The sequence below is a fragment of the Galleria mellonella genome, unplaced genomic scaffold, assembly GCF_026898425.1.
Source record: "Galleria mellonella isolate WM207_F2 unplaced genomic scaffold, CSIRO_AGI_GalMel_v1 utg173, whole genome shotgun sequence".
Classification (NCBI taxonomy): Eukaryota; Metazoa; Arthropoda; class Insecta; order Lepidoptera; family Pyralidae; genus Galleria; species Galleria mellonella.
In genome coordinates, this window is record NW_026442016.1 from 5,773,324 (window position 1) to 5,797,965 (window position 24,642).

At 29.5% G+C, this 24,642-nt stretch overlaps 4 protein-coding genes across 11 annotated transcripts in view; 2 read left to right on the forward strand and 2 right to left on the reverse strand.

The window, feature by feature from the left end:
• The window catches only part of LOC113515361 (uncharacterized), a 39,411-nt gene extending 26,973 nt beyond the window's left edge, over nucleotides 1-12,438 (forward strand). For all 5 annotated transcript variants that reach the window (XM_052893317.1, XM_052893316.1, XM_052893315.1 and 2 more), the window contains 5 exons: nucleotides 3,801-3,919; nucleotides 6,921-7,075; nucleotides 7,789-7,918; nucleotides 8,327-8,526; nucleotides 9,269-12,438. In XM_052893317.1, the coding sequence (XP_052749277.1) occupies nucleotides 3,801-3,919; nucleotides 6,921-7,075; nucleotides 7,789-7,918; nucleotides 8,327-8,526; nucleotides 9,269-9,384 (720 nt within the window). In that variant the 3' untranslated portion in view covers nucleotides 9,385-12,438. The remainder of the gene's footprint in view (nucleotides 1-3,800; nucleotides 3,920-6,920; nucleotides 7,076-7,788; nucleotides 7,919-8,326; nucleotides 8,527-9,268) is intronic.
• A 559-nt stretch (nucleotides 12,439-12,997) lies between these two features.
• Nucleotides 12,998-16,118, reverse strand: LOC113515517 (transcription initiation factor TFIID subunit 13). 4 transcript variants are annotated; one of them, XM_026899758.3, is made up of 5 exons: nucleotides 15,948-16,118; nucleotides 15,431-15,609; nucleotides 14,453-14,610; nucleotides 14,210-14,264; nucleotides 12,998-13,320 (listed from the first exon to the last, which is right to left on the reverse strand). In XM_026899758.3, the coding sequence occupies exons 1-4, from the start codon at nucleotides 15,987-15,989 to the stop codon at nucleotides 14,251-14,253; spliced, it is 393 nt and encodes a 130-aa protein (XP_026755559.1). In that variant the 5' UTR covers nucleotides 15,990-16,118; the 3' UTR covers nucleotides 12,998-13,320; nucleotides 14,210-14,250. The 4 variants fall into 4 exon arrangements, with proteins under 4 accessions (XP_026755559.1, XP_052749284.1, XP_026755562.1 ...); XM_052893324.1 differs by having other exon boundaries at nucleotides 14,206-14,264; XM_026899761.3 differs by lacking the exon at nucleotides 14,210-14,264.
• A 1,343-nt stretch (nucleotides 16,119-17,461) lies between these two features.
• LOC113515400 (RNA-binding motif protein, X-linked 2) lies at nucleotides 17,462-18,879 on the forward strand. The gene is made up of 5 exons (XM_026899589.3): nucleotides 17,462-17,610; nucleotides 17,688-17,840; nucleotides 18,201-18,330; nucleotides 18,473-18,631; nucleotides 18,750-18,879. Exons 1-5 carry the CDS (start codon nucleotides 17,597-17,599, stop codon nucleotides 18,837-18,839), a joined length of 546 nt encoding a protein of 181 aa, XP_026755390.2. The 5' UTR covers nucleotides 17,462-17,596; the 3' UTR covers nucleotides 18,840-18,879.
• Nucleotides 18,880-18,912: 33 nt separating this feature from the next.
• Nucleotides 18,913-21,500, reverse strand: LOC113515399 (inositol polyphosphate 1-phosphatase). The gene is made up of 4 exons (XM_026899588.3): nucleotides 20,869-21,500; nucleotides 20,650-20,794; nucleotides 19,988-20,190; nucleotides 18,913-19,372 (listed from the first exon to the last, which is right to left on the reverse strand). The coding sequence occupies exons 1-4, from the start codon at nucleotides 21,308-21,310 to the stop codon at nucleotides 19,140-19,142; spliced, it is 1,023 nt and encodes a 340-aa protein (XP_026755389.2). The 5' UTR covers nucleotides 21,311-21,500; the 3' UTR covers nucleotides 18,913-19,139.
• Nucleotides 21,501-24,642: the final 3,142 nt, after the last annotated feature.

The window sequence follows — 24,642 nt, forward strand, 5'->3', positions numbered from 1 at the left end:
AAAAACTTACTATGCCGGCTCCAAATAATAAGAGAATACAATTAACCATCATTATGTGTACGTATTAATAAGTATCAGTTCAAAAGTGAATCATTCTTAATATATTCTTTATTGCCGTTAATCTAATTTCTACGCCCTTGAATCCAGTCTTCCTCGCAAACATTGAATAGCGGCTTGATTAGTTTAGAATGCTATGATCGTTTTCATAAATTTATATTTAGCTCCTCTGAAGCGATTCAATAATAGATTTATTGCCGAATACCAATTGTTAGGAATTTAGTAAACATTACAAGTATTGCAACTTTGTATCTACTTAGAATAATTTGAAACGCTTCCCAAAATACTGTTTTCAATTTGTTAAAGCATTTGCTCTTATATTTCGATCATTTAATTGATATTTGGTGTAATTTCTTTTTTTTTTTTTGTTTCTCTTTTTTGTTTCTTTTATTTTTTTGTTCTTTTCTTTAAGTTTTGCATTTATAACTAATAAAGATAAAAGAGAAGTGAATTATTATTGAAATTAATTTTTGATTCTGACAATAGATATCAATCAAAAATTATTTGTGATACCTATTAATGTCCATAGAAGGTAATTCTGTACTTCACTTTTCTAAGTATTTTACTGAACTAGCTGTTATTTTGCGGAAATTCATATCTCTGGTTATTTGATTTTTTTATAACATAGGAGGCAAATGAGCATGCGGCTCACCTAATAGTAAGTGACTACCGCCGCTAATAAAAACCCGCAACACCAGAGGCATTGCAGGTGTGCTTTTAAAAAGGAATATGCTCTTTTCTTGAAGGTTATGACGTATTAAAATTATTTCCTTTAATTCCGCTACCATTAGTATGTGTGCGACTTTCAACAGCCCAAGATTAACTACTATTATTATTATCGGTTACCACTTTCCATCAGGTGGGCCGTCAGCTTGTTTGCCATTCTAAGTTGTATAAAAAAAAATCTTACAAATTTTCCATTAATATTAGTTATCAAACACCAACTGTCATTCCGTCCACGCACATTTCGCTACACATGTTTTACCTCTAAACGAGACATCTTCAGGCAAATTAATAGATCGTTGCTCGAAGCCTAGTATTAACCATTTGGCGCCCAAACTGCGAATGACTAATTATGGAAAGTCACGTCTGCACGTTTACCGCAAAAAAGACATTTATCATATCTCTTTATGTACAAAACACTCCTTTTGATAATAATTCGAGTCTAGGGATCCTCGACGTTGATATATCCAGCGACGACCAGTTTTTCGGTCATTTGAAAGAAAAGGCTAAGATGGCCTCCAAAGAATAACGTGTGCTTAATAGAGTGAGACGCTATTTCATGCCATAATACTGCTTGGAATTATATAAGAATAAGAATAATTTATTTGCTCGAAATGTGGTACAAAGGTCTTAAATGGTAACTGAGCTACACATTTCGCCTTATCTAAAGGCATGCAAATTTTGTCTTAGCACATGTTAAGTAAAAATTTATTAATAAAGGTCAAGTCTGTCCCCATATGGAATACTATTCTCACCTATGGGCAGAAGCGCCACATTACCAGTTTCTTCCATTGAATGGTAAACAAAAATAAAGTCGAATCTTGATCTTGAATGTGTTTATTAAATTTGTACAAGAACGTCACAATCAAAAGTGTCAGATAAAAACATTATTTTTCTTTTTTTGTATAAATAACAAACAAGGAGTTTGTATAACAGTTATTAATTGAACAAACTGCGTACAGACGTTGTATCTTTATGCATCTTTTCAATTATATCATGGAGTGTATTCTGAAGTATTGTTGAATTAATACCTTCTGCTGATTTTTACCATAGTCAACCCGCCACAAACTAAAGTTCCATCTCAACCTCTGGATCTGGCTGAGTGGCGGTTCTCCAAAGTGTGTTTTTGAAGGCACTTTCAGCAACAGTATTTCCGAACCGATATGACATCGTAATCTTCAAGGAAAGAGCGTATTCCATTTTAAAAGGTCTGCAGCACACCTGCAATTCTTTTGGTATTACAGGTGCTTATGGGCGACGATAGTCGTAAGAGTAATAGTAGGTTAATCGTATGTTTGTTTGCAGCCTATTTTATAAAAAGTAAACCTTCTGGTAATAATAATCGTAGTCAATATTCGAGTGTTGGCTGTCGCACGAAAACTAATGGTAGCGGTATTAAATAATATAACTCTCTTATCAACTAAGAACTTCACATTTCTAATTTCAATGTACGTACAAATACAAACTTGAACGATTTTTTCCTTACTTTTGTATTTAAATATTATAGTAGTTATCCTTAATAGACAAATAAAGAAATATGCATGTACATTTATAATGCATTAGTAATAATAAAGTATCTCAGTGATGTGTAATCCACATTATCCACTTTATCGTGGCACGTACAAACCTAAGTATGAAATTTGTAATTAGTACTGTCGGATACATATATTAGAAGTTAGTAGACTTTTTACTTGTACTCGTGTTTGCATGTTGCGAGTAGTAACTAACATTTCGGCAATGTTTTATATAATTCAACCTGTATTAAAACTTTTTGAGTTGGTTGTTATAGGTAAGTTGATTTCGATATAAAAGTTTCTTTGATTATTTTAGCCATCAAAGGGGGTATCAAACTGTTCGTTTGGTACCTGTCAAAGATTAATGTATGCATATACTTTTGAATTGTAAAATGAATGGTTAAATTTTCTTATTTAATTACTAAGTTATTATTTTATTAAACTTATAAATAACTATGCATAATATTATTAAACGACTTGGGTTTTTTTAATGGATGATAATAAAATGGTTACCCCGCCCGCGCTAACGGTACACACTGGAAACGTCTTAGGTAGTAGAAATTACATTATCTTGAGATGGATCGTGGTCACTCAAACATTCACAGAAATGAAACAGCTGTCTAATTAGAAAAGGAATGGGCAAAAAATGCCCAAATAGAATCAGAACCTTATTATGGCAAGTCTCGAAGCTTTAAGCATTATTAAAGCACATCTCAAACTAGAAAACTCAAATGTAGCAAATAATAGCTTTTAATACAACAACAACTTAGAATGCCAAACAAGCTGACGGCCCATCTGATGGAAAGTGGTAACCGTCGCCTATAGACATGAGCAGTACCATGGACATAACAGAGTATACTGTTTCGTCCATGATACCCCCCATGCGTTGCCATTCCTGTGGACTCAGGTGTTATTCCTCTGTACCCTGTAAATTTATACCATATCCCACCCTTCAAACCGAATAGCTGGCTTTTTTTTTATTCTTTACTATAAAATATGCGTACTAAATGGCCTTAATGCTCAAATTAAATTTCATGAGTAAAAACAATATGTGTGTATTAACAAGGCCTCTTTCTGGACACTACAAACTAAATAAGCGCATGGACCAATTAGACACTTGATCAAATTAACCAAACTTGATCAAACTACTAAACTTAAAGTTCAATAATTAAATAAATATTGTTTATTATTTTTTTATACCACTGAGGTGGCAAACAAGCCTACGGCCCACCTGATGGTAAGCAGTTACCGTAGCCTATGAACACTTGCAATACTAGAGGTATTACGCGCGCGTTGCCGACCCTAAAGAAACCTCTTTACGCCCCTTTTGAAGAACTCTATGTTGTAGTCTCTTGGGAAAATTGTTACATTTCTTGAGTATTGTTGTTCAGTATTATGAAAACTCATTGGACTTTTGTTTTATATTAGTACTCTTACTGTCACCAGGTGTCTAGAAAAGGACAACAGTTAAGTGATAATCTTTTTAAATGTTATCTTCATTCACAGGTGGAGTACGTGTTCTTAGTGGGCGTAGGTGGCGGGGTTCCGCACTACACAGATTATGCACACCACGTGAGACTAGGCGACGTTGTTGTCTCCACGCCAGCATCTGACTTGCCTGACAAGTATGTTAATTCTTTATTAAGTATTTTAGGAAAATATTTTCAAACACCATTACCATACAAAATTAAAGGAATCAATGCAAACATTTTACTATTTTAGCTATTCCGAAGGAAAACAACTATATAATATAATGAGTTATGGTGAGAAAGGTACAATTGATACGAAATCTGGAGATCCAAAATACTTTGGTTAAAATATAAAATAATGTTACACCTATTCGTGAGAATAGCGCCTTAACGTGATCCAATGAATAGTTCATAAATTAATTTTATATTTTCACTTATGTTTTTTAACAAAAATTCGTGACAACATGACATACCCATTCTATTTTCATTACATCTTGTATGCTCCTTATTGAAAGTATTTTCAGGTGCTAATTGTCTGTAAAACACTGAAATATGCGTAAATAAAGCCTAGGTTGCGGTGTGTATGTGAATATAATATGTAATCGTAACCTTGATGACAAAATTTATTTGCTATTGACACGTGTTTATAGTATGAACTGTTTTTAGCCATTGTCATAAGTTTTTCTAAATAGATAGATACGCCTACTTTATTTAAACTATAATATATATATTCTAAAATTAATAAAATAACATCTTTAATAAGCATACTAGTACAATCTTTTTTTCTATGCCGATACCAATCAAGCATTGGTTGTATCTATACTGTACCTAATGTTTTATTTATTTGATTCCTTATTGTCTTTCGCTTGAAATAAATTTGCTAGTATAACAGGGTTTAATCTAAAACAGGTAAGTATGTATTAGATTAAACTCCTACGTACGCATTATCTTTAGAATTTAATACAATGTATCTATTATTATTATAAATATGTATATTAAGCAAACGTCCATAGCGTAACGTTACTATGCTTTGGACAATATTGGAACAGAAAAGTACTATTGTACTTTTCTATTCCGATATTGTGTTGATTTCTGTGATCCAAAATTCATACTTTCCTTCAGACGTGCACAATTAATAAACAATTTTCTCTTCCTAATTTTATTTTTATTATTACTTTCATATAAAAAAATGTTTAAAATTTCTGCAAAAAGTATCCGTAAGTATTTACATAAACGTATTATCCCTTATCAAATTTCCTTGAAATCATATTATAAATAGTATTTTAATAAATTAATCGTAACAATTCTTTAACATCTACATAATTGGGTAAAAAATCAGGTATTTCCTACTTCCCATTAAACTAATTGAATAAATAATCAACTATCTAAATGATAAATGCGGCTCGGCTTGAGAATTTGTATTTATTTTGGAACCGAATAATAAATACAATACAAGAATTTATCTTAATAGCTAATAACTAAAATAATATATATTTTTCTTATTTATTTACTTGTAATATATATTAATATTATAGGCAAAAACAAGAAGATATTTAACATTAATAAAAATATAATAATTTTAAATGTAATTTAACAATTATAATATTGGTAATAATAATGATTCTGATATAAACGAAAGAAGTTTAAATAAATCTAGGATCAATTTAATATTGTTCTTTAAATGTAAATTAGACTTGCTTTTTATCTGGCGTAAAAATAAATGGTTTCCATATTGCTATATTTTATAACGTGGACTGACAGCTTGTATGCCATATTAAATTGCATGAAAAATAGACGTATTCATTTATTACTTATGAGCCACGCTCTTTTAAAAAAGGACTAGAGCAGTTAAAATTAATAATTTAAAATTTGCAAATTGGTCCGTCATGCATACTGGCTATTATTGAGCATGATTGTGTCGCCCACGAATGACCTGATGTCTGGTGGAGTCACCTCGAACGTCATAATTCTTTCACGCCACGGCGCCACAATATTGCATCGATATTACTAACATATTGTGGTTTTGGGTTAATTATGGGTAAGTTTACAATTATAATGACACATGCAGTTGTTCACCGTTACTCTTTTTGGTCATTTATATGTTTCTCTTTGCAATTTAACCATATTTTTTTTCAACCATTGTTACCATATTTCGCCAACCAATTTACATGTGAACCTATTGCTATTATAGTTTTGATTTCTTAAATCTTATTTAAGCGAAAATTATATTATTTTTTATCTTTTGAATCAAGTGATCACAATTAACTCCACGGTGTCTCGAATCCCAACTAATTCTTTTGTGAATATACGAGTATATATCATCAATATACCTCAATTAAATTTATATGGTAGCAACAAGTTGACCTGAAAATTGCTCATATCTGTCAAGTGAAAATTTGTAACCACAAACGTTAATTATTTTTATTACGTCAATAATAATACCAATGATATCATCTAATATTTCACATTTACACATGAGCTTTACATTTGGCGACGTCATACAGTGTATGTTCCTGTCAGTCTATACTAGAACACATAGGTACAAATAAAGTAATTATTTAGCTATACGTTGATCCAGTTATCACACTTCGTCCGGAAAGTAAAATTCGAAATGAATTCGCAAAAATTACAAAATGATATCGTTATCATCCTATTCAGCGAGTTCTACTTGTGAATTTCAACATTTTCACCAAAGAAACATAACTCGGAAAACGACAATAAATTTTGAGCAACCGATAGTAATCACGTCCAACTGCTGAATTAGTATTTGAAGCTCTAATTGAATTTTTGATACCTAAACTTTTGTTTCTGATATATTTTATAACAGCTAACGATTTCGCTTGAACCCTGTATAATATTGATTCCGCAAGCCCTATTTTGCCACCTATCGGGTCCATTTTTTTCTTATTAAAATAAAAATTATAGCTGTCAAGTTGGAGCAAACATTGACAAAATTTTATTAAAATCAGTTAAACAGTTAACGTGACTATAAAGTGTTTATTTTAGAATGAAATATTCAACAAATTAAATAAACAGAAAATGAATAAGGAAAGACTCAGAAGGATATTTGGCACTTAGTTTTCTCTGTCTGTCTCTAAGGGACTTTACGTGAAGGTGAATATATATATTCATAATATTCAAATTATCAACATTTCAGATATGTGTACGTGTTTTGTGAAAAGGCCGAACGAAATGACAAAGGAGGCTGGGATTACGAAGTGAAACCGTATAAACCACCGAATTTCCTACTACAAGACATTGCCCTTCGCCTTGCAAATTCGCAAGCGCCTTGGAATTTATACGTCAACGAAGGTATTTTACTTAGTATCAAGCTGACGTCCCACAATTGTTAATTAATAATTAAATTATGACTCTTTTCTATCAAAAGATTAATTATACATATAGAAGTAATGACTAATAATTATAAAATGCCTCAAAATAGAAAAGTAGGTAGTCGGATATTTATTCTAATAACATGTACCTTAAAATTTATTGATTTCTCTTTCACTATTAACTATATTTTTTAGAATAATTGCGCAATTAATAATTATGAAGTAATAGTCATTGTAGTATTTGTAGGATCAAATTAGATATAAGTATTAATAAAAAAGGAAACTATACATAAATATACCTACCAGTTGCGTCTGCGACTCCATCATACGTATTGATTAACCGTGATAAAAATAGTAATTCTCAACGCCAAATATTTCATGTATACCAAATTTCACTAGTTTCAGTTGAGGTACCAAAATGTAATAAACAAGCACACTTACGTTTTTTTTTTATTTTACTGGTAGTATTATTATAGTAATAATAATCATTCTGTAAATGTGTAAGAATATTATACATGTAATGTAAGACAATCTATTTCATCAGGAATATACAAGTAAGAGTACGATGGAACTGAATGGAATGAGAAACCGATGTCAGGCGTACAATATTCATTTAAAATTAGAATTTTTAATCTATAATACCTTATCAACTCCTCATCAACCTTATTTATTTATTAAAATTTTTTTTATCAGGATTAAACCGATTGCAAAATGTGCCTGGTCGTTGGGATGCACCAGAGGGCGTAACAGATCGCCTGTGTGTGGAAATTGGTGAGGGTGCATACATCGAGGTTTCACATCCTGCACCCCATGGCGATCAAGTGTAAGATCGACGTCATTAATTTAGAAAGTATAGTTGATTATAAAAAAATGCCGATAGCCATTAAGTCCGGTGTACAAAGAAATAAAATAATTAAGTTTATTTTTTTAGTCGCCAATTATTATATAAAGCCGCGGCTTTGATGTCATGGAATAGTAGGCCTGTTTTTTTTTTCATGGTTAATAATGAAATGTTTTTTTCTAATTTTTATTTTCATAAGAACCTTACTCGTACTTCAACAAATATTTAACATAATGAAATTTCTGAATTAGTTCAGCCATTCTAGATTTTTGCACTTGGCAACACATCTAGCGATTTATTTTTATTTCTATAGAAGATGGTACACAGACTATATGGGTGAAAGCATATAACCGCTAGATACTACTAGTAACAAATAAATGTGCGGTGCAGCGATGCAGACGGCAAGGCTCGAAGCCGCGGGCTGCGTGTACACTGTGCGCCGGTGGCGGGTGGCCGCGCGGTGACCGGCTCGGGCGATGCCCGGGATGCCTTCGCGGCCCACGTGCGCGCGCTCGCCTACGACTGCGAGCTCGACGCCGTGCTCGACAGCGTGCAGGGCAACCGCAAGGACTGCTTCATATCTATACGAGGTACCGCATACAACACACTACAATAAAAACTGCGATGTTTTTTCCCAAGGAGGGTTGACGTCAGGCAGGCGGCCGGTCGTAAAACTATAAGCCAAATCTTTTTTTCGTAATATGGACAAGAATAAAACAGATTGCGATAGGGCTAGGGCGTACCCCAGAGGCGATGCGCAGGTGCATATGCGATGTTTTATTTTTTTACTAGCTTTTGCTTGCAATTCCGTACGCGTGAATTTCGCAACTATGTTAATCACTTCTATAAAGCGTATCAAAATAATACATTTTTTTTTAAATATCTATTTTAAGAATACAACTGTAAAGACTGCATTTAATTTGATGTAGTATTTTTTATGTGATCTTAGAAAAACAGACAGATAAAAATTCTAAATATTATTAAGATTTTTTTTTTAATACCTATCCATTATGTAGAAATATTGTCTAGTTACAATTTATATATTAATTAATTTATTATAATTAATGAGATTACTCGTGCAGTTGTAGTGCTGAAATTGGAAATATTGAAAAAAAAAAATATCATCTGGCGCCTCTTTTAAGAATCACTGAAAATACTCTGCTTTTTCTCCACAATACTCGTCGGCCGGAAAGGAATACCTTTATTTCCGACCGACGAATATTAAAAATATACAATTATTTCTATACGACTATGATGATAGAATTAATAACTTGTCACGAAGGTATTGGGGTTTTTCCATAAATATGTTATCAGTACGTGTTTGTTTTCCAGGTATTTCCGACTATCGCGACGGTACGCGTGGCAAAGACTGGCAGCCGCACGCAGCTCTCGCCGCTGCTGCTGTTATGAAGGGCATCATAGCGGCTATGGATCCGCCTACTGATTGAACTTTTACGAAATATAACTGTAATTTCGGAAAAGCAAATCTATTCCGATCAAACCTTCAGAAATACAGTATATTGTTTTGTTGAACTACTATAAAAAGGTTATGAATAATAATGTCACAATTTTATTTTTAACGCAAGGAAAATAAGTAATATATTGAAATAATGATTAATAAGATATTATAGATTAGCCATAAAATATCCATTAATATACTATACATAAATATGTATATCCGGATTTTTGGCGCAATATAGCCTAAACAGATTTTAATAAAATTTGCCTAATGGGGTATCATTTAAATTAATCTTACAATAGTAAAAAAATACTTAACAAAGTTATTGGAATTTAGAAATTTAACTATCTTTATTTTTCATTTAATTTTCTTATCTGCAGAGAAATCCATATTGACGAGATTCTGTCAGATACAAAATAATAGATAAAACTTAAAAATAAAATTATACTTCAACTGAACGTTCCAGATATTATCTGAACATTCCGTTTGTGATAACTGTAGATGTTGTTCAGGTTTTAAAGACTGTTACTTACAGATAAAAATTCATATTTGTGATTTTTATGGGTATCTCAGTCTAAATTTAAGAAGAGTTATTATTATGCAAAATATCTCAAGTAGCAATAAGCACATTTTCATTGTGACCAACATCGTAACGCCGATAGGCCCACGCAAGTTGAATTTTTTCCCCAATGTTAATTTTTTTTTTAATTACTTTTATTTCAATTTCGTTCGCTTTTACTCGATCATAAACTTGTTTCGATTTTCCTCTGTTTTATTATGTTACCACTATGCGAAAGACAAAAAAAACGCTCTTCTCTACACCTTACTTCTTCACCTCACGTTGCTTCTTTCATTTGTATATTCTATTGAATTAAAATACTGCTTTATAATAAAAAAATATCAAAACTGTCAAAATAATTATACATAGTTATACTCGTCCATTTTATTTTTCTCTAAAAAATTCTTCAACAATTTCATATTTCTTCATATTATAACATTTTCTGCGTCGATAATTTAATATATACAATAACGCTACGTGTTAATACCCCTTCTTCAATTCAATAAATTAAGCGTATTGCCTCTCTAAAGAGAACTCCATATACAGTACATAACTGTTTATCACTTTGAATTTATTTATTTAAAAACTATAATTACAAAGACAATTAGAAAATATTGTTACTTCAAATACCCATAAAAATCAATTCAGATTATTTTAAGATTACATATTGGATGTAATAACAGATGAACTTGACTAAACATAAGTATGTACCTCCCCATTCTGTCATGGGTAAAAAATTTGTGCTATAATATTTATAAAATGATCAAGTATTCCTCATTTCTAAGTATTACAATGTTACGATTTTCTGCAATGTTGTGAGATTTCAACATAAAAAATATATATTATTTATGATAATAACAAAATACCATAACTTTTTCACTGAATACAGCTATGTTGCTTAGCAATGACTTCTTAAGAATCTTTAGATATTTAACAAATAAGTCAAGTAACAAATAAGTAAGTTAATAAATCCTGGCACAAGCCATGTAATTAGTGATCTAAAAAAATAACTTGTCTAATGGGATAAGTAATTAATTTATAGTACAGGTTTACTTGCCTTACATTTGGCTGTTACAGAAATATTTAATATAAAATGTTATTTCAAGTAAGAGTTATTTACACAAATTAGTGTAGGGAACAAAATTACAAGCCTTTTAGTGAGATTTTAGTAATTATAATTTAATACTACTATTACTATTCTACATAAGCTTGCTTCGCGTTGTTTTATTTATGAGTCACGTTTCTTAGCCATTTGCCAAATAAAATGTGCTCAAAACAGGTCTTCCTGCTTGCAAGCCAAATAATTAATAATTACTCTGTTTTATATATTAATTGGCAATATATTGCAATAATTAAAATTAAATGTATGTATATTTGTAATGTCAAAAATATGCATCATGTTACATTTGTATCATCACTGAAACTATATTTTCCTTTTATTTTGAATATATTCATTATATCTGTTAATACTTACTTATTACTTGTAATTATTTTTGTTTTCACCTATGTACACGTATGTATAAATTTGTATAAGGCACATGCACACTTGTGATGCTTTTATTCTAATATATAGTTATTTCATATTTATAACGATCTGATTAAATTTGACATAAAAAATAATGGAATAATATGCTAATTATGTATATCAGACTAGTATATTGTATACATTATCATCGAAAAGACATTTTAAATTATATGAATTTAAAATTATTGTTACCAGATTATGTGTATATTATGTGGCATGTTTTAACAAAAGTACTACGTACTAGCTTCAAAAACAGTCACTGGGACAAAAAGTATTAATGTTATTGCATTTGTTGGTCTACTGCTAGAATTGTAAAAGAAATGTGCAGTACATTCACCAGGTTGAAGAAATATTTCACATTTAATTATAATTATATATAGGCTTAGCTTATTATGTAGTATGTCTAGGACAACTTAGTTACATAATTCTATTTATCCGCAATATTATTGCTACATTTCTGAATTCCTTAGCGTTTTTCTTAGAAAATTATTCACGATTAATTTATTACTACTTTTTCACTGCCATAAATGGCCTATTTATTATTATTAGATTTATAAATAGACGATATAGATAACAAACTGTTGTGACATATATTTAAAACCAAAGTTTAGACTTTTGGATGTTTTTTTGAACACCTAGTCTAGTCGCCTGAAATGTGAAATTTCGTTGAAGTTTTATATACAATTAAAATTAAAAAACCACTAATGTTGTAATTCCACATAGTTTTATCACATTATAAAACGATTTGTAATATAAGATAATCGTAAATTGTTATTTGAAGAATAATTTTACTTATTCCTATTTATGTTAATGTTTGATCAATGACAATAAAGCATACCTATTTTATGTAGATTAGGACCTATCCAATTTTATATTTTGATCTGTATATTTGAATATTAATTTGGCTTAATTTTCTTTTGTTGTTTCTTCTTTATAACGCACAAAATAAAGTTTTTTTTTTTTTAATAAAGCCCCTTTTTATTTCGTTACGTTGTTTCCAGAACCACTTTAATGGTTGTGTATATAATATGGGTGTGGCTAAATCCACACACACACACACACATAATGAATGGGTATGAAGAATCCGTTTGGCAGTCGCTTTCATATAGTGCAATACTGGAGTGGAGCTAGCTAATATCTATATTTCATAGATGACCTCACATTGTGTATCGTATCTAAAGTAGTCCAAGTACGATCATTACATTACAGAATTTGTGGAGGCTAGCTGGCTATATTTTAATTAGTACAGTCGAAGAAGGGGATGTCAGTGATTGGGATCTAATGTCTTCATTGTTCGTAATATATCCTATCGTTAACTAGTCGTTTGCTTCATACTCATCAAGATCAGTCGGCTCATGGTAACGAATTTACCAGGAATTAACCATAATGGTTTCCAAGGCTAGTGTTGCTTGCAATAGGGCTATCTGTTCTCGTTATTAACAATTGGCGTGAAAACGGATATTTGGTTTGTTTAGTATTGGTTTGAATTACTAATGACAAGAACAAAATAAAACAATATTAATCATCAATTGTTTTATTAAAGTGAATGTGTATATTTTAGAGATATTTACAGAAGAGAATTATGATTTGATTAATAATACATTAGACAAGAATAAAGAAGAATGGTTCAAGATGTAGACATGATTTTTAGCATCAATTTGTTTTTGAATATGCAGTAGTATCATATATAATAGCCACGGCTTAACCTTTATCAGCTGTTATTTTCGCATTTATATATAATCTTGTATTAAGATCAGTATATTCCTTGAATAGATTTCAATAGTAATATATATATTCTGTACTTTTCCTTTCCATTTACATATATTTGGTTTGTCTTCATTCTGCAAAAATAATAATTTGTTACACATTTGAACACAATAATATACTATTTTTTTAAATCAGTATACCACCTAATACAGAATTACGGTTTACAAAATAACCCAATAATCACTACTTTGATGAGTGGAATAAACAGTATTTACTAAACAACTTGTAGAACATTAATTTTATGTAATTTATCCTATATTATTAAAAATCAAAGTACCTTCGAGAATTTTCCAAAATTTTTAAGTTGTTTTATAAGAACTGTTTCCGTGAATCCAGTATATTAATAACAATTAGTTAAAAAGGATCATTATTTTAGTTGTATCATAAAATTAAAGTTAACAGTCAATATAAATTTAGGTTTATATAGAAGGGTAATAAGTGTTGTTTAAATGCAACTATATATTTTTCAAATGCCATGAAATAATAAGTTGTTATGTTCAGACAAGACATAATAACGGTAGATACTATTAAGATAAAATTAAGGAGCTAATTATAATATAAAAGGATTTTAATTATATGTATAAAGAGTTATATTATTTATTACAAAAAAAAATATTGCAGTTAATGTTAGAACAAAACAGTCTAGCTTACATAACAAACTTTTTATTACTTTTTATTACAAGCAAAATGGGAAACATCAGTTGTTAAGAATAAATATATAAGGATTTTTTTAATTCCTAATATTTTTTCATATACTTCTATATACTGTAAGTAATATAATGAGATTATTAATGATTAGTTATAGTTTATAATAACAGACATTTCCCTTTGAGATGCATACATTCAGTTATACCACATTCAATTGTTAGTTATATCAAGTTACATTTAATAATCAAGTTAATACACATTAGTGTAATGTGCAAACACAGAAGCAATGTGTCTATATTAAATTGTGTTACTTGCATCAGTCTTAGTAGCATAGCGTCGGTTGTTCGCCACGATTGTTATTGTTGATCTTCTATAATTTCATAAAATTATTTTTATTAATGAAAAATAGTACACAAAAAATCATGAAACAGCATTAATGTGGAAGCTCAATTCATAACTGTTTCTTAATATGAATATAATCTTAATTAAAATTCTTTAGTAATATTACAGAAATATTGTTTATATAAACCATTATATTTATATTCTTGACTTACTTACCAACATATTTAACTTCATCAAAAGCTTTTCTGGCTTTCTTCAGTTCCTCATTCATTGTAAGTAGATCTTTCACACGGGCATATTTTCGTGGGTCTTTTCGAACTAAAAATATTATGTCTTCTACTTGCACTCGACCTGTTCTACCAACTTCCATAGCCCTATAGAAAGATGAAAATATCAATTTACTGACAATGTTATAATGGTATTCATGTTTTTACAGATACATAAATTCCTAGGAATCATTATATTAGCTTTTTCCATTATACCACTTATTTATTATCAAAGATACCTGAATGGACATTTAATAAAATATTTTGGTAAGAAGGATTTATGTATAAACTAAAAAATATTATTTTATATGTTTTATGACTTGATGTGAATAATATACAAGTGTCTACATGTATTAAAAATGTATAATACATGAATTTACAAATGTAATACAAATATATGTATTATACATTTTTAATAGAGGAGGAAAGGCAGAGTTATAAGCAATGGAGAGCAATACTTTATACTAAAACTAACAGTTTCCTGCAAGAACTGCTAGTAGCGGTCACTGCTTTGCCAGTATGCATTAGTTTATATACTATATGAAGTTGCAATATAACCTACTTGCATATGAGGGAAGGGGATTGTTAGTAATTAGGTCTAATAACACTCACTAGCAATATACCCTCTCAGATTGACCCTCAGCTCCCCCTGGAAACCATAATAGTTAATTTTTGTTGAATTCATCATGGTGAGCCAACTGATCTGCATTAATTCTCACCTATCATCTTCCACTGGTGCCCCACCAGTGTATACCAAAAACATAAACGGAGTTATCATTCCATTTTCAAACATTAAAAAAACCTACCCGATTTATATGTGGTTACATTTTTTTCAAACCTGTTAAGCTGTTTAAGCATGATTGATTAACAAACATCTAAACAAATTTTCACATTTATGTTAGTTGGCAATAGGATAAATATGACTTGCCTGTGTGTTGTTTCTGTAATAAATTCCATAACTAGATCTTCTAAAAAGTCGACACTTTCTGTATAAGGATTTTGATCATCTCCAAAGCCATACATCATACATCGAAGCTCTTTACTAAATAAACGTTTACGTCCAGAAGCAGTTGCACCAAGCTGTTGTTCTGATTCTTCTTCATCGAACTAAAAAATAATATTTGAGATTTATTAAAAAATATATTTATTTAGATAACATAAGGTCCATTTTGTTAATAATAATTTACTTAACCTATGTTAGTAATTGGTCATGACGGTCTTGCATTAAGCCTGTCTCACCCAATATTTTAGGATGAGACAGTTCATTTCATCGTCAATTGTCACCAGGACACTGTATGATCTAACAATTAATACAAAGAGTTATTTACTCATTTAAAAATAGAAGATTAAAAAGGCGAACTTAACGCTAAAAGCATTAAGGCAGCCTTGTACACGTTCATATCCTAAAGAATAAATAAATAAATTAATTATAAAGAAAGACTAACTTGATCGTAATTTTCCGGAGTATCGGGTGTAGGAGTAGCCATATTGAAATCACGAAACGTAAAATGGTAAGTTTGTAAAATTTTATAGTGTATTTAATATACTTTATATTTGTTTGCAAACAATTCACTTTATGAAATATAAGTACGAAATATCCACAGATTAGAAAGACTAAAATATCTTTGACGTACTACCACAGATTATATACTAGCACATCAACGTACTGATTCTTCTGTTCATAAATTAAAGACATGCGACTATAACGTAGTGATTACTTACTTTGTGCCTGTAAGGTAAAATTTTTAGTATCTTTGTTTCGGGTTTAAAAGAATTTATATCTAGAATCATAAAATTAGTGATTCGTCGAGTAGGACTTTTTGGAAACCGAATTAATCAAAGGGAAAAATATTATTAAAATGCTAATATAGAAACACTCATGATAAACACACAAGTAGTGTTCAAATGCCATATGTATTCGACACTTATATTTAAAGATCATGTATTCAATTTTTGGATTAAGCTTTAAACATTATTTTTGATACAAATATCTAATATTTGAATAAGTTATAATCATTGTTTCTGATAGGAATGTAAGCTAACAATATATGATAAACACGTGATAATAATTTAAATATTATAAGTGCTCCGAACTTGATAAGTACATCATATTTTGAATACTGAATTACTGAGTAGATTAGTACGATTATTCAGTCTACCTTACTCGTCATCTCTAATTTGTTAATTTTTAGTAATTTGTTCTACGGTTGGCGTGTCCTTCAAAAAAGATTGATCACAAAAAAATTAAGGTGAAAATTGATTTCTCTAAAACTGATTGTTTTTGAGTTTCTATTTTCATATGAATTTCAATCTGATTACAAAAAAAAAAACGAAACAAGCATCATTATAATCTAATTTTTATTATTTTTACTAAGTTTTTTACTACTATATCATTTATATACACTTATATTACAAATGGTTTTTTAGTCGAATAAAATTAATTATTGTAATTATTATTCGATTAATTGTCTTTCAGTGTATGCAGTCTTGCGTAACTATTATGCCACCTTTTTTAATGTATGGATTTGGTCAGAAAACATCATGCAAACGTTTAGTTAAATGATGAAATCACCATAATGCCAACTAATAAAAATACTGTCAAATGTGATGCAAATGGCTGCCATCTAAACTATTCATGGAACAGTTTTAAGTTTGTATTAAATTTTTTTTTTGTACTAGCAAATATTGACTTTATTATGCGGTCTACTCTAGAAATTGTTCAGATATTAGGGGAAGTGTTGAAAAATTGTTTGCTAGCAATAATATTACGAAATGGAGTTCTAAAAGTAATATTGTATAATAGATATATATTTTTTTATTTATGCTAAAACAATGTTCATTAAAATGTGCAATTTTACATAAATTTTATTGATTTTGAACATTAGTCTTGCCAACATAACGAGAAAAGGAGAATTTTGTGTAGATTGGTAGGATATTCCTGACCCAGTCCTTTTATGTGACTTGTATGAAGTGTTATCTCTTTTACCTTAATTGTATGCCTAATTTGCTTAGTTTTTAGTTTTAATGTTTATAATTCCTTTTTTTTTCTAGTAATAAATTATTAATAGATTGTGATTATTTGTTAAATTTTAAAATGAATCCTATGACGTAAGGTTATTTTATCATTTTATAATATCATACCTTTTTTTTTAATTAATAATGTGTAATTTTATTTCTTTTTACAGAAATGTGAAAAATGTTATAAAGTTAAGCGAACGTGAATTATCAGGAAATTCTAAAAGTTCTTGGCATGATCAATATAAAGATAGTGCTTGGATATTTATAGGAGGTTTGCCATATGATCTAACAGAAGGAGATATTATTTGTGTATTTTCCCAGTAAGTTTCAGGCACATGATATTTATATTTTATCTATAATAATGTAACAAACCAAAAGCTAAACTACTCTGAAACTATCAGTCGGAGTTAAAAAGACTTTGCATTTGATAGGTAATTTTTTTAAGAATGACTACAGGTGGTATACAGGTTTTTAATAACAAAAAAGTTTTACTTTTATAGGGGCAATATAAAATTATAAATTTTTGCAACATAATTACTGTAAAATGTAAAAAGAAAGCTTGAACAAGAAATCAATACCAATGTATGCTATGGATACTAGAGGTGTTTTTTTTTTTAATAAAAACATACTTTTTAATAACTTGGACAACAGTAAATACTCTAATCAACAATGTTTTTCAGATATGGAGAAATAGTAAACATAAATTTAGTTCGAGATAAAGCAACAGGAAAGTCCAGAGGATTTTCCTTTATATGTTATGAAGATCAACGCTCAACCATTCTAGCTGTTGATAATTTGAATGGAATTAAGGTAATATATTAATAACTTTGTTCATTGGAAATGATATTTCTTTCAATAAAATTTATTTCATTATTCTGTTATTATTGTATTGTAGGTAATAGGTTATTATATATATGTGTGTGTAAGTAAAAAAAGTGCTTTTAATTTTTAGATTTTGGGTCGAACAATCCGTGTTGATCACTGTGAACAATACAGAGCACCAAACGCTGATATGAGTAAAATTGATGAACTAACTGCAACTATTAGAACAGAGGGATGTGCACCAAATATTCCAGTAAAAACTGAAACACTATTATCTGCAATTAAAAAGGTGGTGATTTTTTCCATTTCATTAATGCATTTTCTGATTTGTCAGTTGTTTTTGTTTATTACCATTATTGCTTATGCATTTAGCAATAATATAATAAAAGTTAAACAATATGTTTTAGGAGAGAGAAAACAAGGAAAAGAGAAAAAAGGATAAAAAAAGCAAAAAGAAGAAAAAAAAGAAAAGCAGAAGTTCAGATTCTTCTGATTAGTGTTAAAATATTATTTTGTATTAAAAGTAAAGTAAAATTAGATTATGTTTTACTGTATACATATATCTTGACAAGATAAATACATTGAATAATATACAAATCACACATTAATTGTAATACCAAGAAAATATCAATACTATTAACCTAATTAATATTATTAATTCAATTGAGATCAAAAAGAAAACTAACATCACTATCACAATATCAATATATTGCATTTCTAATGCAACAATCAGGTACTAAAAGACAAGGTTTCACTTTCAGTGGTTTAGCAAATTAATTATTTCTATTAAAAGTATTTCAAACTAAAATACTTTTAATATTTTCAAATACTTTTGGATCAGAATATGCAATTATTCCACCAAAATTGCAATATTGTTGTGTTTCTACATCCTCAGGATCATTGTATGTTATTGGAGTGTGTGTATTGAAAGACACTATGTCACCACCCATAGCTCGTAGTATAGAATGTGGTGCACATGTATCCCAACGAAATGTTGTTCCTTTAGAAACAATATATATCCCTGCCTCTCCTAGAAAGTAGAAATAATATGTATTTAATAGCTTAAATACTAAGAAATATTACAGTTAAAATAATTAATTTTTCATTCTTTAAATTTAGTTCGAATGTAAGAATTAATTTCATACATTATATTATAATCTCACTAGCTTTCTAGCCAGCAATCTAGGGGGTTTGAAAACACATCTTGCCTATATAAAGAATTTGCAAAATTTTAAGATTCTAAATTCAGCACTTTTTAAGCTGTGCATTGATATATAGGTCAGTCAGTAAGTCACTTGGCATCATTTTTTATATTTTCAGATTATGTTAAATTTTTTTAAATCATAATTCAGCTTCTTGGCATGTGTTTTTAAAGATTTTACTTAAGTAGGTGATATTTTGCAAAAGTCTATATCACTAGTTAGTCAATAAGAATTATATTGTATCATTCCACAATTCTAATTTATTCTATTTAACAAAACAATTCTAATTGACTATTTGGTTTTTAAAGACTTACACATATTTAGGGATTAGTCTTATCATGATAATAAATGTTGAGTGTCCATGAATCTGTTAATAAAATTCTGACTTTGAACTACTATTAGCCAATTAAAATTTATAAAAACATTAATGATTAGTCTCTTACCAAGAGCAACTTTAAGAAGCTTATGACCTGCACCAGGAACAGACTTCACTTCCAAATCTGCTTTCTTTAATTTATTAACAACATCTAAATTTTCAGCACTGCTCATAAGTACAATGTTACTGTGAGCCACAGATTTTGTTTCTGTTGTGCCCCATTCTTTAGTACTGGCATAGTTTACACCCCATATTATCCGACCTTTTCCACTGAAATTAAATATTTTTTTATACCACGGAGGTGGCAAACAAGCATTTGGTCCACTTGATGGTATGCAGTTACCATTGCCAACTATTAACTATTGTAATTATTCAATGTAAAATGTGAATTTTCTAATATAATATAGTTAAGTAAAACAATTTGTCCTGTTATATTTTACCTGGGATAGGGCAATAAAATTACAGGATACAGAGGCATAACATCATAGCCCTCAGGAATGGTGATGCATAAGGGGTATCATGGATATTTCAGTGTATCCTGTAATGCCCATGGTGTTGTTTATGTCTAGTTATATCTGTCAAGATAATGGTTACCATTTTTCAACAGGTGGGCTTTCAGCTTATTTGCCATTATAAAAGTTAAGTTTTCAGTTTGTTTACTAAGTTGCATTAAAAAAATCCAAAAAAGCTAAGTATTACAATAAAACAAAAATAAACAAAAACACTTACTTGTTATAGAATGGTTGGTTAATAACTCCCATCACTGGTTCTCCTGTTGATATAAGGTAAGCGCCAATGAGAACCGTTACACAAGGCAAACCACAGCCTGCATTTGCTTGTCCACGAACTCCAGATATAAATTCTCCAGTTGCATCTAAATAGAACAAAAATTTAATTAATAATTTCACTGTTACATATGAAATTTAAGACTAGAAATAAAGATATTACCAATAGGATCAATCCAAACTCCTAAATCGTTAACATCAATTGGTTCTAGATTCTTTGGTAAGTCAAGAGAAAGAGTTACAGGAGTGTGAGCTGCTTCAGACATTCGTTTAGCTACACTTGGAGTGACCAGTGAGCTCAGCAATTCAGCTGTTTTTTCAGAGGTCTCTTGGAGTTTAATATATATTCCTCCAATTTCAGAACATTCTTCACCTCTCGTATTTTGTGCTAGTTTAGGGCTGTGTACGCCTATTTCACTTTTAGCAGATTCTTGTGCTAAAACATCGGCAATGGTTTTAAAATCCTTATCAAAGCGGGCGTTTGCTTCTCCTTCGCCTTTTTCAGCTACTAAAAGTACTTCATCTGATGCTCCATTACAACAAGAACGAGCAATGCACGCTGCTTTTTCTGATGCATTAATCAATACTTTCAAGACGTCGACCATTGTATTATTGTTTTAATAAACTAATAACTATTCAGTTAAATGAAACTGGACAAAAAATTGTACTTTATGGTTATATATTTAGCACAATATGCAGATTTGGATATATTGTATTATTAACCAATTTTAATAAACATACATTGTCAACAATAATAAAATTATAAAAATTGATTATTGATAAATAAAAGAAAGAGAGATACGAATACAACTGACAGTAGCGATGTTCGATATAAAAATCGGAAAACTAATAATTCGACTAAGCAATTCATTCGGAATATTCGAATGATTTTCAAATCATTTGACTACTACAAAACAGACTTGGTAGTAGTAGATATAGAGAAAGGACTTTGTTTTTTCTTTGTAGGTCTTTCTCAACTCAGGTCTTTCTTTTTCTCTTTGTTATTCTGATTTATTACTAATTAGTAAAATCATTTGAATGCGGTTATTAGTACATTATTAATTTATTATTGGAAATATAACATTAGTAATTACTAATTATTCGAATAAAAAAATCAACCGGATTTGCACACCGCGATTTTTGGTTTTTACCTAAATGCCAAATATTTTTTTTCAAATCGATAAGATTTTCAAGATTTTTACCCTTTTACAAAATTGTATCGTTGTTTACTATGTTTTGCTATGTGCCGTAACATAAACGATGAAAATAAGGATTTCTTCTATTTCTACTTTTTCCTCTGCTTCTTTTTTCGTCATGTTTCTTTCAGTCATATATATTATATTTTACTGTAATTGTGTATCTGTATAGTTTATAAGTATTAAAACTATTATCTTAAATTTTCAAAATATAAATACTCAAATATAAAAATTTCTCCAAACACATTTCATTTTTTTCTCAAATTTTGCGATTAATAAATTTTTTACTCAAAATTGTAAAAAAATAATGTGATCACGCATGGTTTAGGCATTTGTCACGTAAAGTATGAAGCGATAGCAACATCGGAAATACACTAGGATTGGTCCATTTACTTTAAAAACTAAATTTTTCTCTTTTACGTAATGGAGTGACTTTAAAAAGTTGGATCGGACCAGCCAACGGTTCTATCATATACAATTGTATTTTTTTTTATAACTTTTCTAAAATAAAGTCGAAAATTCAAGCTTATTTATATCGAATTGACCTCCCTACCGATGTTGCAGACACCAGCACGTACCAGCATTCATACATGAATTATTCAATCATAGTATCTTTTTTTTAATAGATGAAAATGGAATGGTAACCCCGCCCGCGCTATCGGCATACACCGACGAGAAACCAGTGAAGAAGATGCATGCGGTTTCCCCTGGAAGTCATCATGGTTGATTCTAATTGAATTCATCACGATGAGCTAACGGGCCTGTTTTCTTCCGCATCTGTATTCTTTAACTGGTGCCAGTATATGTCGATGGCGCGGGCGGGGTTACTATTTATCTTCATCCATTAAAAAAGTCTTCTTTTCTCATAATACATAAGTATACATACAGTTGCCGTATATATTTGTTTCATTAATAATAAATCTATGAATATATATGTGCTTTTTTTATAAAGAAGTATATTGTTAGTAATGGGGCTATTTGACCCCATTACTAACAATCCCTTCCCCCACCCTTACCCCTGGTTGGTGAACTTACTACTTACACACTTCGTTGTAGACGTGATGGGTATACATTTATTACTAATTTATGGTACTCAGAGGAAATTAATTATAATTAATCATATATTATAAATTATTATAAATTAATCATATTAATAGGAAAATTCTTTTTCTATTTTTTTTTCTTTTCAAAATGTTTATAGATATTAAAGTATTCGCTATTTTACTTATTCGTAAATGTTATATTAATGCACTAATAATGACGCGAAGTCATTGTATTTAATAAAACATGTGTATTTTAAAAGAATAAGTTACTTGCGTGTTGTACACAACAAATAATAACATAACTAATTAAAGAAGTAGAATTATAAATAACTGATTAATAAAATGTACTTGTTTGTGATTAAATTTATTTAAATAAGAGTTTATTTGTCTTTTATTATGCACTTTATATATTCTTTATTGCACTTAAACAATACATGCGACGATTAGTTTAACAACTTGTTAGCAAGGGAGGACTTATCTCTGAAAGACATCTCTTCCAGCCAACCCAGTGTAGTTAGAGAGATTCAAATAAGATAAAAATTCAAATGTTTAATAAGCGTTTGACGGTTTATATGTACGTGATAGGTACTTATTCCAAGTAGGTACAACACATATTCTAAGACAAGCCTGTTTAGTGTCAACCAGTATACTAACATCATTACCCTCCTTTCTTCATCAATTATGTAATTAATATGTTTAAGTATTTTATTTAGAAAAAAAAAAATAATTTTCTGTAATATTTCGATGTGGGCTGTAAGCGCGTGTTGACCTCAGATTCGATGCAAGTACCCTATGTAATCGTGCACAAAGTAGATAGAGTTTTCGGCCTTCGCTTCGGTCAAGAACCAAATGAGTCACGAAACATGATACATTATTGAATTAAATTCATTCTTTACCATTATTCTTTAGGATATTAAATTAAATAAAAATTGCGACAATTATCAACATACGTATACGGATAGAAATGTATAGATTATTTAACAATAGACACGTTATTTGTAACTAGTCACGTAATCTCCGGTAATTTTTTTTATATTATTGAGGGCATATTAAATTCAATATTTCATTTCTAAAGACTATAATTTAGTGTAAGTACAAGATATTCTGGGTCGCCATAGATGATCGAAATTGATTTCAGCCTGCTAAGAGGAATATCGTTTTATTCTGGATTTAGGAACTTTAACGTTAATTTGGTATTATGTAAAAGGTACTTATCTCTTGAAAAGCTTTTGTATTTTATTAACCTTGTTTCACCAAATTCATCTTTATACTTTAATATTGATATCACAATTGGCCGATTTACATCATAAACTTATGAGGAAACATTTACACTAATAAATGAGTAAAAAGATTTTAAAAGTTTTAGTATATACATAAGTTACATTACATATACAAACTCAACTGTATAATGCATGAGTTTTTTGTTTATTTTTTAATTTTAATGTACAGTATAAATGTGGAGTGTGATAAAATACATTTGGTGGACTTAACATCCAATGGTGTTCTCTACCAGTGAACCATTGGGCAAACAGAGAAACAGGTAAGCGTTACACTCATGAATTAAGAAAATATAAAGTAATGCTATATATAAACATATAATTACACTAATAAAACATATACAAACATAATAAATAAATAAATATATACGTAATAAATACATACATCATACATAATAAATCATAATAAATATATAAAATA